This window comes from Salvelinus sp. IW2-2015, linkage group LG2, assembly GCF_002910315.2.
Source record: "Salvelinus sp. IW2-2015 linkage group LG2, ASM291031v2, whole genome shotgun sequence".
Classification (NCBI taxonomy): Eukaryota; Metazoa; Chordata; class Actinopteri; order Salmoniformes; family Salmonidae; genus Salvelinus; species Salvelinus sp. IW2-2015.
The window spans coordinates 20,414,042-20,440,412 of NC_036839.1; the positions used below are offsets into that span (position 1 = coordinate 20,414,042).

The following is a 26,371-nucleotide window of genomic DNA, read 5'->3' on the forward strand; positions in this document are numbered from 1 at the left end:
GTCCGGCTCAGTAACGCCTCAAACATAAATTGTCTGCAACAGTGAAATGGGCTACTTCTATGTGAATTAATGAGGAGGCGGAAGACACTTCAATTCAAACTGTTAAAAAAAAGAATAATTTGAAATTGACAAGTTGAAACATTAGCAGGCAGTGTGTCTTGGTTTGAGGGCAGTGCGCGTTAACTGTCTTGTTGCGTAACAATCACATTTTAGAACAATGAGTGCATTCCGACATCAGGCGCATAAAAAACACACGCTGGTGCGACCAGTAGAGATATTTGGAACTCACACGTGAAAAGGTTTTAAAGGAGTATCTCCTTTTCAGAGCTCTTTGGTGGACATTTTGATGTTCTTGCAAGAGCTCATTTCCACATTGAAGGGCCTTTAATTTTCCACATTGAAGGTTTATATGGCAGCATCTCGACATGTCATGTAAGGCTCTCCCCGGGTGCACATCCTCTGGTGGTGCGGTTCCTGAAAGACATGCGTCTGCTCAGACCAGTGTCTAAGCCTATGGCACCGACCTGGCTTTTGTCCTGGGTGCTCTGTGTAAGCCTCCGTTTGAACCATTGGAGTCTGTAGACCTGAAGGTCCTTTCCTACAAGACTGTCCTCCTCATGGCCTTGGCATCGGCCAAGCACGTTGGGGATCTCCACGTGCTATCAGTACACCCTTCCTGTTTGGAGTTTGCGCTTGGCGACTCCAAAGTGATGTTATGTCCTAATGCAGCTCTTTCTTCCAAGGTTACGCCTATGACTTACAGGTCCCTGGCTTTCGAGCTGTTCCCTTTCACACCTCCTCCAATTGCTTCTAGTGAACAACAGGGGTTACGTGACCTGTGTCTGGTGCGCTCTTTACGCCTGTATATTTTACCAAGTCACGACAGATGTTCTGTTCTGACTTGTGATTGTTGTTGTAAACTTAGGGTCTATGGACTTGGGCTACAGTAGCAGTGTGTCCGTGCTCCAAGTTGCAGAAGGTTATGGTTCCCTATATGGGGCTCTGACATTTCAGGCCTCATGAGGCTCTGACAGTTCAGGCTGCTCCAGTAAGTATTAGGGGTAAAGGTGGCTTTTGTAACCCCTTTTTGGAGCTGGTAGAACCTGTATGTGCTTAGGCTGCCGTGGGCGTCCTAGTTTGGTACCCTCTGAGCCAGCTTGGGGCGTGATTCTACGTCCCCATAGTATGTTATATTGAGTGACCGACTGAAAGCGAAGGTACAATTATGAATAGAACTACTGTTCCCTGAAGGATGGAATGAGGTTTAACATATTTTTGCCCCGCACCATCAGGGGTTTGGGCTCACTGAAGAGCGGTACTGAATTGAGGAAATTAATGTGAGCCCTGGTATTATTGCCAGGAAGGCGGGGCTTCCGATGTAGGGCTTGGCATTCATTGGCCCGTTGGGCGAGTTTAGTTTTCAGGAGAATATGATTGGTCATTGACTCCCCATAGTATGGTATARCTTGTTCCCTCCTTCAGGGAATAGTAGTTATATTCATAACTGTACAATATATTTTCCCATCCAGTAGGATCCTTGGTCCTGTCTATCTTCAGTGTGTACTAAAATTCTCAGATTTATTTAACTATCTCACTCSGTAACCCTATGATTTCATTCTCAATATCGTGTGACCTGAATGTGGCATTGTACTGTAGGGTATGGTTCCTGGCAAGTGCCTTGTCTTTTCTGAGTGTATATTCTATCGTAGACATAGAAAGTTCCCTGTCCGCCTCCCCTCTGGACTCTATCACGTCCAATGTCCCCCTCATTGGTTGCTGGTTTAAAACAAGGAACTCAATAATGTCCACAATCGCCGACAAATGCATGCAATTTCTTGCCAGTTGCCCAAACCTTAACAAGTGTCGATACCTCAGTTCCCATAGCACTTTGAACTTGTTTTTCTTTCAATAGTGCAGTGCATTTCAAATGCTCCTGGCTTTATTCGTGCCTAGCGAATCCTTTGGTACTATGAATAGCATGCTTCCAGTTAGAATTCCCAGCTTGGGTGAAGGCCTTGTCTGTGTTAGCATTGGACCCAATACAGAACTTTCGACATGGGAAACAAAGTGCTGCATCTGCAAAAAGCGAGTATTCCAGCCACTCTCTTCCTATGAATCAGTTGCTAATAAATGTTTTTAGACAGAAAACATGCAGCTAGGGTAGGATTCTCCTCTGTTCCAAGATCGTCAGGAACGGTTGGAGGTGGAGGGGGCTGTGGAGCCATTATCCTGGCAGCGCCAGGATAATGGGGGGTGGTACGCAGAGCTAGCTGGAGCTCAACAGCTTCATCGCTGCTGGGCTTGGCAGCGGCTTTGGTGGTTTGATGCTGCTACTGCTGTTCATCGCTATCAAATCAAATCAAATCTAATTTTATTGGTCACATACACATATTTAGCAGATGGTGTGGGTGTAGCGAAGTGCTTGTGTTTCTAGCTCCAACAGTGCAGTAGTATCTAACAATTCACAACAATACACACAAATCTAAAAGTAAAATAATGGAATTAAGAAATATATAAATATTAAGACGAGCAATGTCYGAGTGGAATGAGTAAAGCAGCATGTAAACATTATTGAAGTAACTAGTGACCAGTGATTCCATGTCTATGTATATAGGGCAGCAACCTCTAAGGTGCAGGGTTGAGTAACCAAATGGTTGCCGGCTAGTGATGGCTATTTAACAGTCTCATTGAGATAGAAGCTGTTTTTCAGTCTCTCGGTCCCAGCTTTGACCACCTGTACTGACCTTGCAATCTGGATGGTAGCGGGGTGAACAGGCCGTGGCTCGGGTGGTTGATGTCCTTGATGATCTTTTTGGCCTTCATGTGACATCGGGTGCTGTAGGTGCATAGAGCTAATGCGTTTTAAAGCAAGATAATTACAGGCGGATGCATTATATCACGTTATTCACATAGCCTACCAGTGTTTTTCTCACTTTTTATGAAAACCAAAAGAAGTCATACCTAACCACCCAGCCCCCATACACACCCACATGCACACACACACTCCACACTCTGTCCATGGTGCTGATACAACGCAGTGGAGATACGGATTTCACGCCAGGGCGACAAGTAGCCTCGTGGTTAGAGCATTGGGCCAGTAACTGAAACATTGCCGGTTTAAATCCCCGAGCCAACAAGGTGTGTGTGCTCTGTCGATGTGCCCTTGAGCAAGGCAGTTAACCCTAATTGATCCTGTAAGTCGCTCTAGATAAGAGCATCTGCTAAATAACATGTAGGAACATAAAACTAGTTGGAAAAGTTTCAACTGAGGGGTCTAAGCCCCCTTTTAAGGGTCACACAGTTTACCTGTAGCCAATTAGCTAAACAAAATAGTTGGTTTGTGCCCTACAGTGTCAAGGCAGTTATCATCACACAAGCTTACATAAATGTCCCAAAAGGAATATGAATCCTATTCTGCTTGTCTATTAGTCATGGAAATTAATTTTTCCCTGCTGTTACTTAACACCTTCCTTAATTAAGGACCGGAGCGGGGAATTAGCGGCCTGCCGCAAATATTGGCTGAGGAAATCTGAAAGTGCTTGCTTTATATTTATTTAAACCTAAATGACACCCTGGGCTATCAGCTCTCTCTCTCTCCCACCTCTCTCTCTCTCTCTCTCTCTCTCTCTCTCTCTCTCAAGCTGCCTTAAAGAGAGTAAGCTTTTGTAGAAAGGGCAATCATTTTGAAAAAGAGCCAGCTTTTGAACAAGGCTGTGTAAATGGATCATTTTAATTTCTGTGTTCTTGGTTTGTTTATAGATGATGTACTTAATACACAACTTTTCAGATGTAGCATCATAGTTAAAAATACATAAAAGATAGAATCCTTAATGGTGGAACAGCGACATCTGTTTMCAATATTACAACAACAAAGAAGTTACTGCAAACAACAAACGCTGTTAACCCCCTCGAACATCATTGTATGTGTTGGGGCGGCCAGTGGCGCTGTTTCCCCCTACTGCGGATTCCATCTTTAAGGATTTTTCTGTCATGGATTACTTGCAGCCAGCTTCACTGTCAGTTTGAAATGGGACTGCCTAGTTTTAAATCAAGTGTCAACTCTGTCCGTTTGAGACACACTGCTGCTCAGTGCAGAAAAAACACAACTGCAAGGTTGAATACCTCAAATTGCCTACAAATTCCAATTATGGCTAGCTATCATACCTAAATGTGGCACATTTTTGGAGTGAAAATAAGACTTTTGCAGACTTTTTCAAACAGCTTCCTATCTAATGTGTGACCAAAAACCTTCCAAATCATGTTAGCAGAATGTCTACCTAGAATCTCCCTTGGTTCTCAGCATGACTCCACTTTGGATGGGTGTTTTATTTTCAGAGCTTGTCGTTCTGCGATTCATGAAGTAAACACCCCTAACCGGATTAAGTGTGCTCAAATAGCGGGTAAACAAACCTTTTTGACAGAATAAGCTAAACACATTCTCACATTGAATGGGTAGGCAGCCATAGCCTTTGCATTGGCCCTGATGGAACTCAATGGAGCTCTCTTTAACTGCCCTGTCTGTCACTGTAATGAATATGGAGGAGTCTCTTAATGGAGTTCATTATCCTACCACAGGAATGTTAAGTGCAGTTCTCCTCTTTCTCCAGCTCACTGCATCTCTCTCTCTCTCTTCACCTCTTTCGCTCTCTCTATCCCTTCACTTCTCTTTTTGTTTCTTTGTTTTGATCACCCCATATGTATTCCTTCACTCCCTCTAACTTTATCCTCATTGTTTGACTTTTTTAACCATCTATTTTACTCTCCTATTTTCTAGGTGCTGGGAGTTAAGTGCTGGGAACATTAAGTGGATATACCAGGTTCCCATTCTGACAGCCATCGGAGTAAGTCAGAGAAATGCTTTGCTTTTTGCCTGCAATCTCCGTCTCAGGGTTGGTGCAGCTTAAGGATGACACGCTTCCTCAGGAAAATAGATKAACTATTCCCCCTAACTTTTCTCTCTGTTTCATAACACACCCCTGTGGCAGGGACACAGACTGATATGAGAGCAGGAAAGGCAAACTCAGTTCACATGATAATTGCTCTTTCTCTCTCGTGTGCGCGTGTGCGTGCGCGCGCGCGCGCGCATGCGTAGGTGAGACCGTGTGCATGCGTGCGTCTGTTTACGTGTGGGTATGTGTGGGCGTACGTTTGTGCATGCATACGTGTGTGCATGTGCTTATCTGACGATCCCACCAATTATTCAGCAGTTAACACCCACAATGAACTATAAAAATACATCTCCTTTCCCTGACAGTTGGAATCGAATGTCTAATAAATATCAGTCCCAGAAAAATAACAACAACATTGTCACTAATATGTAGATCCATACAATGAGCTGAGCAGCATCTAATGAATGTCAGACAGGGACAACATGAGTTCAGAAGTCTCATGGCCTTGGTGACCATGATGTTACAATTGCGAACACTACAGGACAGAGGCCAGAGAGGCAGGAAATGGAGATAGGAGGATAGCGAGAGATCATTCGAAGTCCCAGAATATAATGGGGCTTTAGGTCTATCGTAGGCATGAGTATATAATATACACATAATGATTATGATGTTTCGTAAGACTTGTTGTGTAATTTGATTCACTGATTGGTTCAAACCTTTGTTATAGAGTTGTTCTTACTTTATAATTACGACCACAGTGCACACAAATCCTTGGGAGAAAATATAGACAACCAATGAAGTATATACAGTATGTTTACAGCCTCAGTATTTATTTAGTTCAGACGACCTACTTTTTTGTCAGTGTGTGGGTTATCGGGAGCTTTAAAGATTAGACACACAGACCTGCCTGCTGAGACCCATCACCAAGCTAAGTTGTTTCAGAAGCTGAAGAAACAGACACAGTGTGATGATGTCTGCTTCTTACACTGTCTATCGGGGTCTCTCGCATGAATGAAGCCAGCTAGAGAATTTTGAGAATCTTTAACTGGAAGAAAATTGCACTCTGGCAAAATATGATTGATTTTGATGGAGTTTAAACATTCAACTCTGCCCCCCATTGCCCCGCCATCTCTGTGTTAGCTCTGGGAAATCATTTTTATGCAGACTGCGATGTGAGCAATAGTAACTCCTTTGGAGGCACACTTACAGTATCTTATCATAAGAGCCAATTTGCCAGTTGCAGCTTCCACTCCACTGACTGTCTGACTGACTTTGAAGTGTAAACCTTTGCGATGGGAGTTCACAATGCCTGATGTAGGATTAATAACATACTGTACATAATTTAAATCCTGATGTTGTTTCTGTTCACGTTTCACTTACTCGATCTGCCAGACTATGTATTCTAAAGCAGGTGCGTTGTTAAATCTTACATTAAAATTAATTTTGCCTCGTGGCCGGCTGTTTTAATCAGTTATTCTCCCATCCTCCCTGCTGGTAAGCAGCTTTGGTCTCAGTCTCTGTTCCCTTTGGGTCTGAGACTGGAGGGAATGTATACAATTACACTGATTTGAAATGAAGGAGTATTAAGTGATTGGGATCTGAGGAGGGTGATCTGAATCTATAAGTAAGGTGGAATGAATAAGAGATCAAGGTTAAATCCCAAATGGCACCCTGTTCCCTTTTTACCTGGTCAAAAGTAGTGCACTATAAAATAAATAGGGTGCCATTTGGGACGTAATCAAAGAATCTGGCTGGAAGGAATGAACTGAGGTTGAGATTGGTTGTCTGAAAAGATTATATCTGTTCTGAGAATATACTGGATCTGGTTCTGAAGGCTTTCCATCCAGCCCTGCTACTCGTCATTTAATTATGGTCCAGGGAGAATACTTTTTAGTTAAATAGTTAGAGAAGTAGAATATTTGAATGAAAGTGTGTTAGTTCAGGGCTGGCTAGCTCTCCAGTATGGGATTTGGAAAACATTCTCACTCATATGGTGAGAATGGGCTGTCAAAGGCCGGTCATATAGCTTATCATAGAGTTTTTTAATCAGAWGTCATTAGTCACATATACACGCTACATGAATGGTGAAACAAATTAAGCCCAACAGTCTCACCAAGATGGTTGAGATGATCAAATTAAAATTCCATCCATTGCAGTCTGTTCCCACTGCAATGGATGGCACAATAACCAATCACTCTAAAATGAGACTACTGTTGAATGTATTTTGTATTCATATTGCCATGAGTTTTCTCATGCAAAGTGATAGAATGGTGTTTAATGGATGTTCAGTTTCATTAGGAACCCCAATSCAAAAGCCCTCTCAGAACGAAATGCCTAAATACATAAACGACAATTTGCATTTTCCAATTATTTCATTCTATTATGGCAAAGGCATTCAACTGATTGCCACACATGTCCAAAGTAATAKTTTTCTTAATACTGTTCTCACCAGTCACTGAGAGGTTTTCCTCAGAGAGAAACGATCATTCATCATAAATGGAACAATGACCTGATTCTGTTTATGAGTCAGGTATATTTCTGAGTTTGGAATTGAATGCTGCCTCAACACTCGGAACACTCCTTGAAGCCCATTACAAAGCCTATAGTCTCCCTTATATTAGATTTGGAGTTCTATAACTCARACTCGTACTTGTGCTGAATTGCTTTATGTAATGATATACAGTGCCTTCGGAAGTTTATTCAGACCTCTTGACTTTTTCCATATTTTGTTACGTTTCAGCCTTGTTCTACAATTATTATTATTATTTTTTAAATTTATCATCAATCTACACACAGTACCCTATAATGACAAAACAAAAAACTGTTTTTTAGACATTTTTGCAAATGTATACAAAAAACTAAACAGAAATACCTTATTTACATAAGTATCCAGACCTTTGGCTATGAGACTTGAAGTGAGCTCAGGTGCATCCTGTTTCCATTGATCATCCTTGAGATGTTTCTACAACTTTATTGTAGTCCACTTGTGGTAAATTCAATTAATTGGACATGATTTGGAATGGCACACAAAATTCATACATTTGCAAACATTTCTAAAAACCTGTTTTTTACTTTATCATTATGGGGTATTGTGTGCGCAATGATGAGGAAAAAAACAAACGATTTAATACATTTTATAATAAGGTTGTAACGTGAAAAAGTCAAGGGGACTGAATACTTTCCGAAGGTACTGCACTGTACATTAACATTGTAGATAGAACCTGTGTTTTCAGTGCAGCCACTGTATGGTCTAATCTAACAACTGCCTCCTGACTGTTAAACCCATTTTCTCTATAATGGGATTATGAAGAGATATTAAGTGCTAAGAAAATAGGCTTTTCAGATAGAGCTCAAGAATGCAGGGAATTGAGACGAGATTAAAGAAGTGAGGCAATTAGTTTCAAGCAGAGGAGTTGTACTCTCTGCAATGAAGTGTCTAGTATCTCTGGCTCGGCTAATTAGAACTTTTTCCAATTGTCTTTTCAGCTCAACTTTATCCTTTTTGTGAACATTGTGCGAGTGCTGGCGACAAAGATCAGGGAGACCAATGCAGGGAGATACGACACAAGAAAACAGTACAGGTGGGTAGATCAATGTCACAGTGACATTGGCAAAGATTTACATTTACATTTTCATTTAGCAGTCATTTAGCAGACACTCTTATCCAGAGCGATTTAGTTAGTGCAAATATTTCTGTAAGATGTCTGTAAGGACCTACTAGTTATTTGAATCTCTATGGATTCAAATGTGAAATTMAATTTCACAATGAAAGTCAACTGTAGAGAAGGCATTCTACCTTGAATTATTTCTAAATGCACAATGTGTTTTAGGCTGTASAGTTGCACATTTGAGATGAAATATGCTATTCACACTGCTCTGCATTCCTTTCATGTTTCCTTTTGAAAATAACTTGATAGYTGTACATTTTGTCTAGGGTGTAAAATGTCTTGCCTCTAGTTTACAATTCATGTTCTGTTCAGGCCTCAGGGAACGTATGGTACCAGTGTGTATTTGACCAAAACCAATTAAGCTTAATTGAACATTATGCTTTGAGAAAGTCTGCCCCTGGCCCAAAGCCTTATGATTTTATCCATATTCATCCATATAATATTTGGACGTTGAATTCCTATACTCAGTACTAACTATATCCTTYCATTTAGAAAATGTACTCATCAGCCTTGTAGTTATTACCCATGATGGTAAAAAACAACATCCACAGTGGATGTTGAAAGCCGCTGTAATGATAGGGCTGTGTGTTGGGGAGGTAACAGTTATTCAGGGGTTCATTCAGAGGGTGCATCTCAAATGGCACTGTAGTATTCCCTATATACTCAACCACTTGTGGCCAAGYGCCCATAAGGCTCTGGTCAAAAGTAGTGAACTATAATGGGAAGAGGATGGCATTTGGGACTGATCCAGAGTGTTTCCACCAGGGTCGCAGTTGGGCCAAARCCCACGTCACTGCTAGGCTAAATAATAGTCAGTGATCAATTGGTTCTGCCTCTCCTCCCCTGCTGAGCAGCGTACCACAGTGCAGTGCTGGGCACCAGGTGGCCGGTTAACAGCTGACATGATGCCAGGGATATCTCATGTTTGCACACACACACACAGGCATTGACGCCGACGTACACACACACAGGAGCGCACAGGCACACACACGCACGTTTACACACATGCACAGGCACAACACACACACACGCAGATAACATCACTCTGCTGGAGACTGTCAACCCTGCTGTGGGAGTCAGTCATGTGTTCACTGAACTGTAGCATGACTGATGATGGCGGTTGATACGAGGCACTGAACTAAATGTGCCATTTACACCCCATTTACATCATTCTCCGTTCGGAACGTCGGCCTACATGCCATTTAAAAATGCTTTATAATTACCGGTAGATTTTGTTGCTTATTGGCATTTTCACTGATGGATCAGGAGATTGGTTGGATAGATAACTAATGCAGATCAGATCTGAGGGGAAGAACCACCAGAGACCCCTCTGGAGAGGAGATCAGAAGGCAGCAAATGTGAAATGACTAATGGCCATCTGTGAAACTTGAAACACTGTTCATTATTAAACAGGGAGTTGTTGGTGAGTGTCGATGTCATGACTGAATCCACTGTGATGTAAAGAATGGTGATGTTCAGCCTTGGTTTTTGTGAGAAAAACAACTGCATTGGAGTTGGACTGCGCACGATTACTGATCACCTTCCATCCCAAATAATGACCTATWATGAGATAAAGATTCAGCAATTCTACATCTCGTCTTGTCTTGCTCAAACTTATCCCCTCCAAACCTCTGTTTTTGTCTGTACCCACAGGAAGCTGGCTAAGTCCACCCTAGTGCTGGTGCTGGTGTTTGGGGTCCACTACATTGTGTTTGTGGGGATGCCTCACACCTTCCAMGGCCTCAGCTGGGAGGTCAGAATGTACTTCGAGCTCTTCTTCAACTCCTTCCAGGTAACTATCTTTTGAAAATTWGTCATTTGTTACATTTGTTACTTGCCATGTATGATATGAGGCAAAACATGTATTTGCTACACAACCCTCAGGTTTATCAAGCTTGCATACTTTTACTTTGTTTTTTGTGTATTACACTTATATTGTTGAAGACATTTTTTTCAACTTCAGGGAGACTTCAATAACTTCAGGGAGAACTTTACTTTCAACACTCCTTGAACTTTGTKAACATAATTTCTCACCTGAGGGAAGTGAGGCTGTTTGTGGCCAAGTCCCACCAACATTKATCACAAATAATCAGGCAATGAAATTATGATTTAGCTTCTTCAACCCTACTTTTATCTATCACCACAGGTCGGTGACACTTAATCGATTCAAAACTCTGCCAGAAGCATTGGGAGAGGATCAATACAACTGATTGCTACTGTACTTTCTATATTATCATCTTTGTCCTTGGCTCTCCCTGGCCCTCACTGTCTAGACCTGTATGAGAAATTATGCAGTACCTGGGGGAAAACGAGGAAAATGTGTTTCTACTAGAGATACTCCTACTGAGGTGATAGTGAAAGATTACTCTTACTCTATTCTAGTCATGCATTCCTCTCCCTAAAGAAAGGCCAATCTACTAGGACTGATAAGATAGAGGTTGCTTTAGTGCACTCTAGTAGCAACACTTACAGTAATGCTAATAATGGMCTCTGAATCATATGATAAGTCCTGTGTGGCTCGGTTGGGTAGAATATGGCYCTTGCAACGCTAGYGTTATGGYTTCTATTCCCACAGGGGACCAATACACAAAAGTATGAACAATTATGCAATTATGAACTGTTAGTCACTCTGGATGAGAATGGCCAAAATGTGGTGTCAATAACATATGGGTCCCACCCTCTTTTGGCACCTATAATCACATTCTGTACGAAATAATTCCTTTTGAATAGCTACAATAGAACCGGTCCTCAAGGTTGAATGTACATGTAGCTACGAAAGCTGATATAACAGTATCCAATTAAATAAAGTAGGATCCAATTTTTAAAGAAAGCTTTAAAGTTGTATCCCATGAAAATAAGTTGGAACAGGAGTTTGACCTGAACCAGTGAAAGCTACTTTGCTGTGTAGCATTCGCTACGCATCATTCGCTCCGTTGAAGTCACTCAGACTGGTGCGGTTTGACAGGGTCTACTACAGTTGAGAGCCTGATCCTCAGGCAGGTGGGGAGATTTCCTTCCCTCCTGCTACTTTATCTTCATCTGCCTGTCTAGCCGAGTCTAGCTGAGGCCAATAAAGACAGGGAAGGTCCTTCTCCGGACCAAGTGCTAGTGACAGATCAGGTTCACTCGGATCAGCTTCATTCTGTCTGTCATATGGCATATGAATAGACATATGAATCATATCAAAACATCTCATGCATTCTTATGGCATTTCAGAAGTCTGTGTTATGTTGAATAGAGYGAGWATWAAGGGGAGAAGGGCACTTTRCCCCCCTGGAATACAGTGCCTTTCGAAAGTATTCACACCCCATGACTTTTCCATATTTTGTTGTGTTACAAAGTGGGATTAAATGGATTTAATTGTACTTTTTTGGCAACAATCTACACAAAATACTCTAATGTGAAAATTGATTAATAAAACACTAATATAGTTTGATTAGATAAGTATTCAACCGCCTGAGTTAAAACATGTTAAAATCGCCTTTCGCAGTGATTGCAGCTCTTAATCTTTCTGGGTAAGTCTCTAAGAACGTTGTAAACCTGGATTGTACAATATTTGCCCATTTGTTTCTTTTTAAATTCTTCAAGTTCTGTCAAGTTACTTGTTGATCATTGCTAGACAGCCATTTTCAGGTCTTGCCATAGATTTTCAAGCCGATTTAAGTCAAAACTGTAACTAGGCCACTCAGGAACATTCAATGCCGTCTTGGTAAGTAACTGTATATTTGTATATTTGGCCTGGCGGTTTAGGTTATTGTCCTGCTGAAAGGAGGATGTGTCTCCCAATGTCTGTTGGAAAGCAAACTGAATCAGGTTTCCCTCTAGGACTTTTCCTGTGCTTAGCTCCTTTTCTTTTTATCCTAAAAAACTCTAGTCCCAATGACAAGCATACCTATAACATGATGCAGCCACCACCATGATTGAAAGTATGAAGAGTGGTACTCAGTTACAGTGCCTTCGGAAAGTATTCAGACCCCTTGACTTTTCCGACATTTTGTTACGTTACAGTCATATCGTAAAATGTATTAAATCAGTTTTTCTTCTCATCAATCTACACACAATACCACCTAATGACAAAGCAAAAACAGGTTTTTAGAAATTAAAAACAGAAATATCACATTTACATAAGTATTCAGACCCTTTACTCAGTACTTTGTTGAGGCACCTTTGGCAGCAATCAGAGCATCACGTCTTCTTGGGTATGATGCTATAAGCTTGGCACATCTTTATTTGGAGAGTTTCTCCCATTCTTCTCTGCAGATCCTCTCAAGCTCTGTCAGGTTGGATGGGGAGCATCGCTGCACAACTATTTTCAAGTCTCTCCAGAGATGTTTGATCGGGTTCAAGTCCAGGCTTTYGCTGGACCACTCAAGGGCATTCAGAGACTTGTTCCGAAGCCACTTCTCCGGTGTCTTGGCTGTGTGCTTAGGGTAATGTCCTGTTGGAAGGTGAACCTTCGCCCCAGTCTGAGGTTCTGAGCGCTCTGGGGCAGSTTTTCATCTAGGTTCTCTCTCTACTTTGCTACGTTCATCTTTCCCTCGATTCTGACTAGTCTCCCAGTTCCTGCTGCTGAAAAAGCGGGCCATAAAATCTTGTTTCTCATTGTCAGAGAGTCTTTAGGTGCCTTTTGTCTAACTCCAAGCAGGCTTTCATGTGCCTTTTACTGAGGATTGGCTTCCGCCTGGCCACTCTACCATAAAGGCCTGATTGGTGGAAGGATCGAACCCTCAATTTTGGCCTAAAATGACATACCCAAATCTAACTGCTTGTAGCTCAGGACTCAAGATATGCATATTCTTGATACCATTTGAAAGGAAGCACATTGAAGTTTGTGGAAATGTGAAATTCATGTTGGAGAATATAACTCATTAGATCTGATAAAGGTAATAGAAAGAAAAAAAACATGCATTTTTTATTTTATTTTTGGTTCGATCATCTTTGAAATGCAAGGGAAAGGCCATTATATCACTTAGGAGTCTAGAAGCAATTTAGATTGTGGCCACTAGACGGCAGCAGTGTATGTGCAAAGTTTTAGACTGATCCAATGAACCATTGTATTACTGTTCAAAATGTTGAATCAAGTCTGCCCAAATGTGCCCAATTGGTCAATTGATACATTTTCAAGTACATAGCTGTGCACTCTCCTCAAACAATAGCATGGTATTGTTTCACTGTAATAGCTACTGTTTGTTGGACAGTGCAGTTAGATTAACAATAATTTAAGCTTTCTGCCCATATAAGACATGTCTATGTCCTGGAAAGTTTGCTGTTACTTACAACTGTCATGCTAATCACATTAGTGCACGTTAGCTCAACCATCCCAGTACAGGGACACCCCATCCCCTTATTAAAATCACCTTTGGCAGGCATTACAGCTCGGAATCTTTCTGGGTAAGTCTCTAAGAACTTTATAAACCTGGATTGTACAATATTTGCCCATTATTCTTTAAAAAAATATTCAAGCTCTGTCAAGTTACTTGTTGATCATTGCTAGACAGCCATTTTCAAGTCTTGCCATAGATTTAAGCCAATTTAAGTCAAACCTGTAACTAGGCCACTCAGAAACATTCAATGCCTTCTTGGTAAATTCACTCGGATCAGCTTTACTCTGTCAGACATGAGCCTTCTGTTTTCAGTCAGTTTATCACAGCTGTGCCAGACAGTGTAATAGTGTGTATGACCCCTCAGTAGTGGCTCACCACCAAGCGTTTTCATCTCATTCTACTAATAAAATATTTCAGCTTCAAAACATACTTTTATGCTTTTGAATTGAATGATTTAAGTGGCTCATTATAGAGACACCAAACTGTTGTTTTAACGAGCAATGATACGTCTGACAGCTTGGAAGCTGCATTATTAGAAATCTCTGGTTAATCCTCATAAGCTGCTCATTGCATCTTAGCCTCTTTGTTATATCTTTAATAGTAGTTCTTCAGGCAAAAGGAACAACACTTTATTTTACTACAAAGCGTGGCTTTCCTCGCACAATGCAGAACTGTCTTATTTGTCTGGTTGTCTTTCTATGGAATTGCCCAGAAGATAAGAGCTTTCCACCCATTGTTTTTTGTTTCCACGTTTGTTTGTGATGTGTTTTGTAATATCTTTCCCTTCCCTTGTCTCCAGTTAGCAAAGGGTATTTATATTATTCCGGTTTCTACATACATCATAGCTGTATTACCCTGAGGCATTATTCTTCATACAGCACAATATGAAGTGTGGAAACCTTCGTACATTAAAACATTAGTCATTTAGCAGACACCCTCATCCAGAGTGACTTACATGAGAAATTTATTTTAATTTTAATTTCACCTTTATTTAACCAGGTAAGCTAGTTGAGAACAAGTTCTCATTTACAACTGCGACCTGGCCAAGATAAAGCAAAGCAGTGCGACACAAACAACAGAGTTACACATGGAATAAACAAGCATACATTCAATAACACAATAGAAAAAAAGAAAGTCTATATACAGTGTGTGCAAATGGCGTGAGGAGGTAGGCAATAAATAGGCCATGGTAGCGAAGTAATTACAATTTAGAAGATTAACACTGGAGTGATAAATGAGCAGATGATGATGTGCAAGTAGAGATACTGATGTGCAAAAGAGCAGAAAGTAAATAAAAACAGTATGGGGATGAGGTAGGTAGATTGGGTGGGTTATTTACAGATGGACTATGTACAGCTGCAGCGATCGGTTAGCTGCTCAGATAGCTGATGTTTAAAGTTGGTGAGGGAAATATAAGAACAAGTTCTCATTTGCGACTGCGACCTGCGACCTGGCCAAGATAAAGCAAAGCAGTTCGACACATACAACAACACAGAGTTACACATGGAATAAACAAACATACAATCAATAATACAGTAGATAAATATATATACAGCATGTGCAAATGAGGTACGAGAGAGAGGTAAGGCAATAAATAGCCATGGTGGCGGAGTAATTACAATATAGCAATTAAACACTGGAATGGTAGAATGTGCAGAAGATGTATGTGCAAGTAGAGATACTGGGGTGCAAAGGAGCAAGATAAATAAATAAATACAGTATGGGGATGAGGTAGATTGGATGGGCTAATTTARAGATGAGCWATGTACAGGTGCAGAGATCTATGAGCTGCTCTGACAGCTGGTGCTTAAAGCTAGTGAGGGAGGTAACAGTCTCTTTTGCAGTTCGTTCCAGTCATTGGCAGCAGAGAACTAACAGTGTGACAATATTTTAGTTTTACTCATCATTCCGTTTCTCTATTTATCAGCTCAATGGGTGATGCGATAAAGGAGTGTAAATTACACCGTGTTCTTTGCAAGTTTAGTGTTCTCTCCTTACTAGGCAAGTCACATGCCTGCCTCAGCTCTGTCTGCAGCAAAGCCAACCACTGCAATAGATCTGCAACCTTAACAGAGAGCAAAAGGGTGCTGCTGCTTACACAAAGAAAGCAAGAGTGGAGAAAAGAGGGAGATTTGAAAGAGAGACGGACAGATATAATGGGCTGTGAGATATAGCAGAGGGATTCTTATAAATAATGATTCTTATAAATAATGATTTGAGAAATGAAGGTTGAAATAAACATATGAATCATATCAAAACATCTCATGCATTCTTATGGCATTTCAGAAGTCTGTGTTATGTTGAATAGAGAGAGAATACAGGGGAGAAGGGCACTTTTCCCCCCTGGAATACAGTGCCTTTCGAAAGTATTCTCTCCCCATGACTTTTCCATATTTTGTTGTGTTACAAAGTGGGATTAAAATGGATTACATTGTCATTCTTTGGCAACAATCTACACAAAATACTCTGTAATGTGAAAATCGATTAATGAAAAATAAAACACTAGTATAGTTTGATTAGATAAGTATTCAACCGCCTGAGTCAAAACATGTTAAAATCACCTTTGGCAGGGATTACAGCTCTTAAATATTGTACAATCAAGGATTGTATTTGTTCTTTTTAAAATTAGTCAAGCTCTGTCATCATTGCTAGACAGCCATTTTCAAGTCTTGCCATAGATTTGCTCCTGCTGTCTCTAGAGAGTTGAAAACAGCAGGTCTGGGACAGGTAGCACGTCCGGTGAACAGGTAAGGGTTCCATAGCCGCAGGCAGAACAGTTGAAACTGGAGCAGCAGCACGGCCAGGTGGACTGGGGACAGCAAGGAGTCATCATGCCAGGTAGTCCTGAGGCATGGTCCTAGGGCTTAGGTCCTCGATCGGGTTCAAGTCCAGGCTCTGGCTGGACCACTCAAGGACATTCACAGACTTGCCTCGAAGCCACTCCTGCGTTGTCTTGGCTGTGTGCTTAGGGTCGTTGTCCTGCTGGAAGGTGAACCTTCACCCCAGTCTGAGGTCCTGAGCAGGTTTTCATCTAYGATCTCTCTGTACTTMGCTCCGTTCATCTTTRCCTCGATCCTGACTAGGRTCCCAGTTCCTGCCGCTGAAAAACATCCCTACAGCATGATGCTGCCACCACCATACTTCACCGTAGGGATGGTGCCAGGTTTCCTCCAGACATGACGCTTGGCATTCAGGCCAAAGAGTTCAATCTTYGTTTCATCAGACCAGAAAATCTTGTTTCTCATTGTCGGAGAGTGTTTAGGTGCCGTTTGGCGGGCTATCAAGTGCCTTTTACTGCGGCATGGCTTCCGTCTGGCCAGTCTCCCATAAAAGCCTGATTGGTGGAGTGTTGCAGAGATGGTTGTTCGTCTGGAAGGTTATCCCATCGCCACAGAGGAACTCTAGAGCTCTATCAGAGTGACCATTGGGTTCTTGGTCACCTCACTGACCAAGGCCCTTCTCAGTTTGACCGGGTGGCTAACTCTAGGAAAACTCTCGGTAGTTCCAAACMTCTTCCATTTAAGAATGATGGAGGCCACTGTGTTCTTGGGGACCGTCAATGCTGCAGAAATGTTTTGGTACCCTTCGCCAGGTCTGTGCCTCGACACAATCCTGTCTCAGAACTCTACGGACAATTCTTTCGACCTCAAGGCTTGTTTTTTTTCTCTGATATGTACTGTTAATTTTGAAACCTTGTATAGACCAGTGTGTGCCTTTCCAAATCATGTCCAATCAATTGAATTGACCATTTAGCACAGGTGGACTCCAAGTTGTAGAAACATCTCAAGGAGGATCAGTGGAAACAGGTTGCACCTGAGCTCAATTTCGAGTCTCATAGCAAAGGGTCAGAATAGTTTTTTAAATAAGGTATTTCTGTTTTTGTAAATTTATAAATTTGCAAAACTTTCTGAAAAAACTGTTTTCGCTTTGTCATTATGGAGTATTGTGTGTAGACTGCTGAGAATGTATTATTTTTMAGATCCATTTTACAATAAGGCTGTAATGTAACAAACTTTGGAAAAAGCAAATGGGTCTGAATACTTTCCAAAGGCACTGGGTGTGCTGCGTTGGATTTGTCCCACTCTTAATGCTTTGTATTCAGGATAAAAATGTACATTTATTTGCCATTATTTTTGCAGTATTACTTTAGTGCCTGCAAACAGGATGCATGTTTTGGAATATTTGTATGTGTCTTTGTAGTGACTGGGTGTATTGATACACCAACCAAAGTGTATTTAATAACTTCACCATGCTCAAAGGGATATTCAATGTCTGCTTTTTATATTCTCCCAGTAGGTGCCCTTCGTGAGGCATTAGAAAACCTCAAACTATGTCATTGAATCTGTGCTTGAAAGTCAGTGCTCGACTGAGGGACCTTACAGATAATTGTATGCGTTGGGTAGTCATTAAAAAATCATGTTAAATACCATTATTGCACACAGAGTTACAGTAGTCCATGCAACTTATCTGACTTATTAAGCAATTTTCTACTCCTGGAGTTATTTAGGTTTGTAATAACAAACGGGTTGAGTACTTATTGACGCAAGACATTTTAGCTTTTCATTTTTTATTAATTTGTAAAAATGTCTTATAGCATAATTCTACTTTGACATTATGGGTTATTGGGACAAAATCTACATCTTCTTCTTTCCTGCAGTCGATGATCAAAAGCGCCATCTTTGGCCTCATGGGTGGAGTGTTATTAATACTTTTCATAATTTCATAATTAATAAAGATATATTTTTTAAATCAGACAAACGGTTTTGTTATATTTCAGTCTTCTGTGATGTATATGAAGTCTAATATATTGGGATGCAAACTCAAAATTATATCTTACTTTATATCTTACTTTTTTTATTAAGCCCATAAATATGTGTGTGTGGTATATACTTTTGTTTCAAAGTAGATTTGTTTAAGACTACCAAGAATCACTCTGTGTGACCCTGATTTAGCCCACTGCAGTAAAAAGGTGAATCCATTTAAAATGCAAGCTGTAACACAACAAAATGTGGAAAAAGTCAAGGAGTGTGAATACTTTCTGTAGGCACTGTACATGTCACCAGATTGACAAAGGCTTTGCGATTTACAGCAGATGCTCTTATCCAGAGCAATTAGGGTTACTGTAAGTGCCTTGTTCAAGGGCACACCAACAGATTTTTTTCACCTATTCTGCTCAGATTCAAACCAGTGACCTTTCGGTTACTGGCCCAACGATCTTAACTGCTAGGTTACCTGCAGCCCAAATGCTATACACTTGATTTACAATATGAACATTGAATTGCAAAGCCCCTGCAACCCAGAAATAAACTGATCTTCTTTATGACATTGGTTCTCACCTCACACTCCTCTGTCTCTTCCAGGGGTTCTTTGTATCCATCATCTACTGCTACTGCAATGGAGAGGTGAGTGAGGATGATTTTACACTCTGTATAAGTTGTGTAACTTCAACACAAGACATCTCTAGGTTGAGAACATCCCTAGAGCGGCTCCTTAGATCTCTGCTCTTTCGACATATGAGAAACAAGGGCTAAGATTCCCCCAAACCCTTTTCCTCTCTATTTCTTCCCATCTTCCTCCCCAACCACCCACCTACACCCTCTTTCTGCCCCTCACCCTCTCCTCATCTCCCCAAAAGGTCCAGACAGAGATCAAAAAGACGTGGACTCGTTGGAACCTGGCGTTTGACTGGAAGGGTCCGGTGGTGTGTGGCAGGTACCGCTACGGCTCGGTGCTCACAGTGCTCAACAACAGCACCATCAGCCAGTCCCAGCTGGCCGGGATTGGCTCTGCCACCCGATCCACCACCCTCTTCTCCAGCCGGGTCTACCGGAGCAACGGACCTCCTACACTCAGCACCCATGCCACCCTGCCTGGCTACGTCATTAGTAACTCAGACCCAGACAGCCTCCACCCCTCCATCCCTGAGGAACCAGAGGAGGACAGTGCCAAGCAGGTGGATGACATCTCTCTGAAGGAGACGCTGCATGTACTCAATAGTAGCATGACTGCAGATGATGATGAGGAGACACTGTAGACAAGGGGAGAGACGGTAGGATTTCCTGAATATGAATAATATATATCTTGGCTGGGAAAAACACCAGGCCTTTGGGATAGGGATCAAAGACTCCTGGCCCTAGACTTGGAAACGCATGTACATTCATAGAGATACAAACGTAATAGTGCTGTGCGGGTTGAATCATAACCCGCAYTCCCCACGGTTATATCCGCAAGGCGGGCGGGTTTAGGGTCCTTAATTATTGTGTGGATGAAGGGCGGATGAAGTGTGGATAAAGAGAAAACAATACCTTGAAAAATCCATAAATGTATAATTCTTGTGCAATTTATATCTATAGGCTACACTGAGGGTTTTCTTTCATTATTTTAGGCTATCTGGAATTAGTGCTTAAGCCTAAACTGTAGGTGCGCCAAATAACCTACACACCAATCGCCAAAAACTTTTGGAAACGTTAGTGGAAACGAAAGTTAACGTCGATCCACTGAGGCAATAAGGACAATGTCAGAGTTTAATTCAATAAGAGAAAAGCTGCAAAGGGGAGAGTTGAAAATAAAGAGAAGGGATGGCCAGAAAAATAGTGTTTGGGAAAGATTTGGTGAAGTGGTTAAAGAGGATGGTAGCAGTACCATGTGTGATGATTGTGAGGAGCTATACAAATTCAACAGTCACAAGACAGGAACTTCAAATAGGCCTATGGCATGTCAAGGGAATGGTAGCCTACTGTTCAGATGGGTTAAATGGAAACAGAAATCTGGACACTGACTGTAGGTCTATAACCTCTCACATAGCCTTAATATTAACTCCTGCGGAATTAAGCATTTTTTGCAGTAAAATGATACAGCAAATAATTGACTCAGGAACAGGAGTAATATGATTTCTTTATTTCAGCATCTTAGAGACAGCCTGGTCTCATAGACTAGACGTAACATAGTAAATGTAAATCTGGGAAAGTACTTTTGGTATGGTTACATAAAACAGATGGTTACTTAAGGCAAAAACAAAGTAGGGTATTGGTCGGATTGAATGGGTTAGCGTATAACGCGAACGTCTACATACAGAGTAATATGAAATGTAGGCCTTTATGGATACATACTGTACAGTAGGCCTATATGGATACATGCAGTAGGCCTATATGGATACATACAGTAGGCCTATATGGATACATACAGTGTGCCTATATGGATACATACAGTAGGCCTATATGGATACATGCAGTAGACCTATAGGAATACATATAGAAGGCCTATATAGATAGATACAGTAGGCCTATATAGATACATACAGTAGGCCTATACGGATACATACAGTGGACCTATATGCAGGCTACAGACTCAAACACACAGAAAAACGCCACAGTTGAGGGGTAAGACAACAAACAAGAAAAGACATGTCTCATCTTTGTACAAAATCATGGACTGACTTTTTGTAGCCAATGGATGACATTTTCAAGCAAAAAATACGAATGTTCATTGCTTTATCCATATGATTTTGAGCCACGGATCCAAGTTTTCTACCAAGCACTCCCCAGTCGCTGACTGTCAGACATTCCATCCTTTAGAGGAGGTGAGGGCTAAAGTCAGTACTAAGGGCTTGAGGAACTGACTGCATCGTGTCTGTCTGTGCAAAGCATGATTTTTTAATCCAAAATTACATTTGACTGACTAACAGATGTCTGGATGCCAACAGTATTTTGTTTTCCCCCTTGTCAAGCTGAGTTCTATCCAGTCTAGAAAAATACCTTTAAAAAAAGCTAATTTCTCTCAATGTCTGGCTTGTTGTTGGCTTAAGTGATTACAGTCATGTCTCAGTTATATTTGTTGTTCTCTTCTCTGTTTACTTGTGATAAATGTTACTTCACTGCTCCCTGTTCTCGACTCTTTCTTTCTTTTAGAGTTACTTACATTACTGTCACTCATACTGAGAGATTGGTAAATTCACTGTGTATTGTAAACAGCTCTTTTTTTCTCCCTCAGGTCTGTATTGTGTATTTATAGTATCATTCTTTCAGACGAGGGTCACATCAAATCAAACCTCTATTACTATGTTGGTACAGACAAGGTTATTCTATTCTATTTCCTGGAAGTCATTTTAGTCAAGCCAAGGTTGATTCCTATATGCATCAATAAAGATATGGTTCTCAATTGTACAGTTCCTAACCAAGCCAAAATGGTTTAATCATGTTAGTGTATATGTGCATGAGCACGTCCATTCAGGGGTGTCAAACTCATTTTCACACATTCAGTCTCCAACGAGGTCCAGAGGGCTGCACTGATATTTTTTGTATATTTCCTTGCCGTAGAAATTTGCAAACACTAGTCCTCTCTCCATTGTTTTTGGACTTTTTTATGCTCCCTGTCTAATTTTTATAATTTTAAAGTATTTTGAGTTTGGTTTATTTATTTTTAATGTTCTTACTCAAACCACCCAAGGGCCAAATTGAACCCCCTGCTTTAAGCAAACCAAAAGCTATTCTATATTAGTTCCTGTAAAAATATGGCCCTCAATTTAACAGGGTGCCAAGAGAAGCCCAACTATATCAATAATGGTAGTTAGTTAATGGGCACTTACAGGTAAAGGCCTGTTGAGGCCATATCTCCTGACTGTAAAAATGTAGAAAATAACAGGGACTTGGTAAATGTAAAACAAAAGTGTGTTCAACAAGGACAAACTGGAGTGAGCAGATTTCAAGGACGGTTTCACTAAGTTTTTAAGTTAACACTGACGATAGATATGCCACGTCCACAAAAGTCACATTTTGAACATATGCAGCAAAATATTCGACAAATCCTGAAAAATAGGCTATGATTAGAGTGGTTCACCATGCGCAATTACATTGGTTGGCGCCACTGGCACCACTGGCCCTCCAACTGTGAGTGTAATTGAACCAGCACCTCTAAAATCATGGGGAGTTGTGGTGAAATGAACAATAGTAATGTCCCAGCCAAAAAGCTGTGACTAGAGGAACAATGGATGGAATCAATGTTCTCTATAACAGTAGATAGAAGTTTCGCTTGGAATCGATTGCATGGAATTGATCCAAAGGCTAAGCTAAAAAGCCAAACAGCCTTGACTTTTGGAAAATTGCATCTCTCTATGTTCTAACCAAGAGACTACATTCATGTCTAAAATGGGAATGGTGATGTCGTGTCTTTGGCTATGCTTGATTAAGTGATATGACATGCTATTCTATAAAATAATTTCTCTGTAATTAATATCACCRGATTAAGCTAATCAGGTAAATGTAATTAACTAGAAAGTCGGGGCACCACGAAATAATGTTTATAGAGCTGTTATCTTCTGAATAAACTCWTAAAGACCTAGTAATCTTTTACATCAGTAGCAGTCAATATTTAATCCTCACCTTATTCAGTCTCATCTGAAAGTTGTAAATTCTTGGTTATCTTCACGAACCCTGGCTAACAAGTTGAATCAGCAATACAAAATTAGGTTTAATTATTTATTTACTAAATACCTAAATAATCACACAGAATTGCATCTACACAGAATGGATCATACATTGATTACAAATGTCCCTGGCGGACGGAACAGATATGACGGCTGGTTACACAAAGAAAGGGGGTTGGGTTTTGAATGAAAGAGCGGGAAGACTGAAGAACAAAAATATTTRGTGTTTCTATCGAGCCGTAGGCAGCTATGCTATCATAAATACAGTATCTTATGCATTCTAAATAACCGCCCATTTGAAAAAGGAAAATGCAAAAAATATTTACTCTGAGCTGCGCTTCGGTAGATTGGTTGTAGATAAAAGGCCGGGTTGTCCAGCATGGATCTCTTGTCCTCATCATCTTCACGTTGAAATTCGATGCTAATTTCGTTTGGTTCTTGTTGTTCAACCAGAGCTCACGCTGAGGTTGGCTTAGTTCTGTTGGTGATCTTGTCTTTTTAACGTGGGGACTGCCGTCCTCTCGTCCTTGGAACAGAAAGTTGAATTTTTGTCAACGGGTTTATATAGTGGTGAAAGAAGGGCGTGTTTCATAGTTTACAACCAATGTCTGTTCACATGGGTGGGGCCTCTGAGTGAGCAGATTTTCTCTATGACAAACCGTTCTCTCATTTAAGAACCTAAAATTACATATAATCTTTTCACAAATAGTTTCATATTTAAACATTTAAATTGCACAACAATTCCATGTGAATCTGATAACTAGAATGTGTCGACTTTCCAAGATACAGTTTATGTCATCCTGTAGTAGTAAGTAGTAATGTCTCAGACAACAACTGATCTGAGATCATATTCATTAAGTACCAACGCATATTTTCAACTGGTTGGATTACCGAAATATGGTTCCGTTTCCCACTTTTTGATGTTACCAGACTCTCTATGTTACAAAGGCTTTACAAGAGTCAACTCTATAAAGTAGAGAGAGAGAAAAGGGGAAAGGTATTTATGGGGGTCATAAACCTCCCCCAACAGGCCAACGTCATGACAGTGAATACGTCTGGTTAGGGGGCAGAAGCAGAACCAGGCCTTTTTACCAAAGTTCTCTTTTGTTCAAAAAAGTATCTGTTTCTTCAAGCATTATGGCAAAAGCCTTCATCAGTAGGGGCAGAGGTAAGAAGCAAAATATATGTGTAAAAAAWTTTGAGAAAATATGTTTTCACAACATCAAAGAGAAATGCAAATGCCATCAAATTCTGCTTGTCATCATTGGCAAGCAGCACCCGCATCAACACAGCACACATGCGAGGTTCACCTCTCTCTGTGTCAAGTCTGTTTTGATGGGTTCTGTGCCAATTGCTCTCCCTGGAAAGTGGGGGCTGAGGTACCGACCTCCCATTATTGCATTGATAAGAGATGAAAGAGAGAGAAAGAAAAAGAGGGACAGTGAGGGAATGGATCTACTCTTTGGCAGCAAGGAGCACAGCTCTCTCTTAAAGTGTCAATTAAGAGCTTAATTGCTTACCTGTTTGCTCCGGTATACTGCTGTGTATGAAACACTCATGCCACAAAGAAGTCACTTGGAGACAAGTGGAGCGCCCAGGACCAGGACACTGACGTTCCTATAATTCCTGTACTCACTTCACCGCAGTGACCCATTAGTAGGGAAAGTGTGTGAGGTCTGAAGCTTGTTATAGCGACTCTATGACAAACAACTTCAGCAGTCAACAATTGTTATGCTCTTTTAAACACCCTCATTAGCACAGGGAAGATAAGAATGATCTCTGGCCCCCGCCTGTGCTCTCGAAGGAGTTCGAAACGTTTCAGCCGCATCGCTGCCCTAAAACGAATACCTCAAGGAACTTTGCAATAACAAGAATGTTTCCTTTTGTGACAATTTTAATTTGCTATGGGAACAACCAGCGCTTTTTAAAGAGACGCGATTCACCCTAACCGCAGGGATTCCAGGAATATTTCCAGCAACATTGCAAACTGTTTTAGAGACTGATGGTCCGGGTCTGTTAGCGCTCCAGTCCTCCCTATTATAATTAGTAACAGAGGACATGGAAAGCATGTTATGTCCCGTACAAGTGTGGCTATTGTAAGTACCCTAATTTATGTTCTTCTAACTCCCCTGAATACCTCTGCCAATCCGGGAATACCTCCGTCAACCCGGCAGCTAGTGATTAACTCGACAAGTGCTATTAGTTCTATTGTGAATTGAACAAAACGGTGACCCCCTCGGTTTTCAAATCATGTCTTGGGCAGTTGCACGTAAACATGCAAAGGTTAGTGTCAAAGATGGACCTTRTTGATGTTTGGGTGCATGATATGAGCCCTGTTATTCTGGTTCTCATGGAGACCTGGCTCAAGAGCAGTGGAGGCTGCTGAGGGGAGGACGGCTCATAATAATGGCTGGAAAGGTGCGAATGGAATGGCATCAAACACATGGAAACCATGTGTTTTATGTATCTGATACCATTCCACCAATTCCGCTCCAGACATTACCACATGCCCGTCCTCCCCAATTAAGGTGCCACCAACATCCTGTGCTCAAGAGTTGTATCATGGATAAGGACATTGAAATTACTGATTACAACATCTTCCGGTGTGATAGACTGAAGGGGGGAGGGGTGGCTATATACACTATATCAAATCAAATGTATTTKTATAGCCCTTCTTACATCAGCTGATATCTCAAAGTGCTGTACAGAAACCCAGCCTAAAACCCCAAACAGCAAAAAATGCAGGTGTAGAAGCACGGTGGCTAGGAAAAACTTCCTAGAAAGGCCAAAACCTAGGAAGAAACCTAGAGAGGAACCAGGCTATGAGGGGTGGCCAGTCCTCTTCTGGCTGTGCCGGGTGGAGATTATAACAGAACATGGCCAAGATGTTAAAATGTTCATAAATTACCAGCATGGTCAAATAATAATAATCACAGTAGTTGTCGAGGGTGCAACAAGTCAGCACCTCAGGAGTAAATGTCAGTTGGCTTTTCGTAGCCGATCATTAAGAGTATCTCTACCGCTCCTGCTGTCTCTAGAGAGTTGAAAACAGCAGGTCTGGGACAGGTA

General features: G+C 41.1%; 1 protein-coding gene across 1 annotated transcript in view; it reads left to right on the top strand.

Annotated features, from left to right (window-relative positions):
- The window catches only part of LOC111972869 (parathyroid hormone 2 receptor-like), a 114,023-nt gene extending 92,276 nt beyond the window's left edge, over positions 1 to 21,747 (top strand). The window contains exons 9-13 of the mRNA XM_070446252.1: positions 4,775 to 4,841; positions 8,376 to 8,470; positions 10,211 to 10,349; positions 19,242 to 19,283; positions 19,517 to 21,747. Coding sequence (XP_070302353.1) covers positions 4,775 to 4,841; positions 8,376 to 8,470; positions 10,211 to 10,349; positions 19,242 to 19,283; positions 19,517 to 19,915 — 742 coding nt within the window. The 3' untranslated portion in view covers positions 19,916 to 21,747. The remainder of the gene's footprint in view (positions 1 to 4,774; positions 4,842 to 8,375; positions 8,471 to 10,210; positions 10,350 to 19,241; positions 19,284 to 19,516) is intronic.
- The last annotated feature ends 4,624 nt before the right edge of the window (positions 21,748 to 26,371 follow it).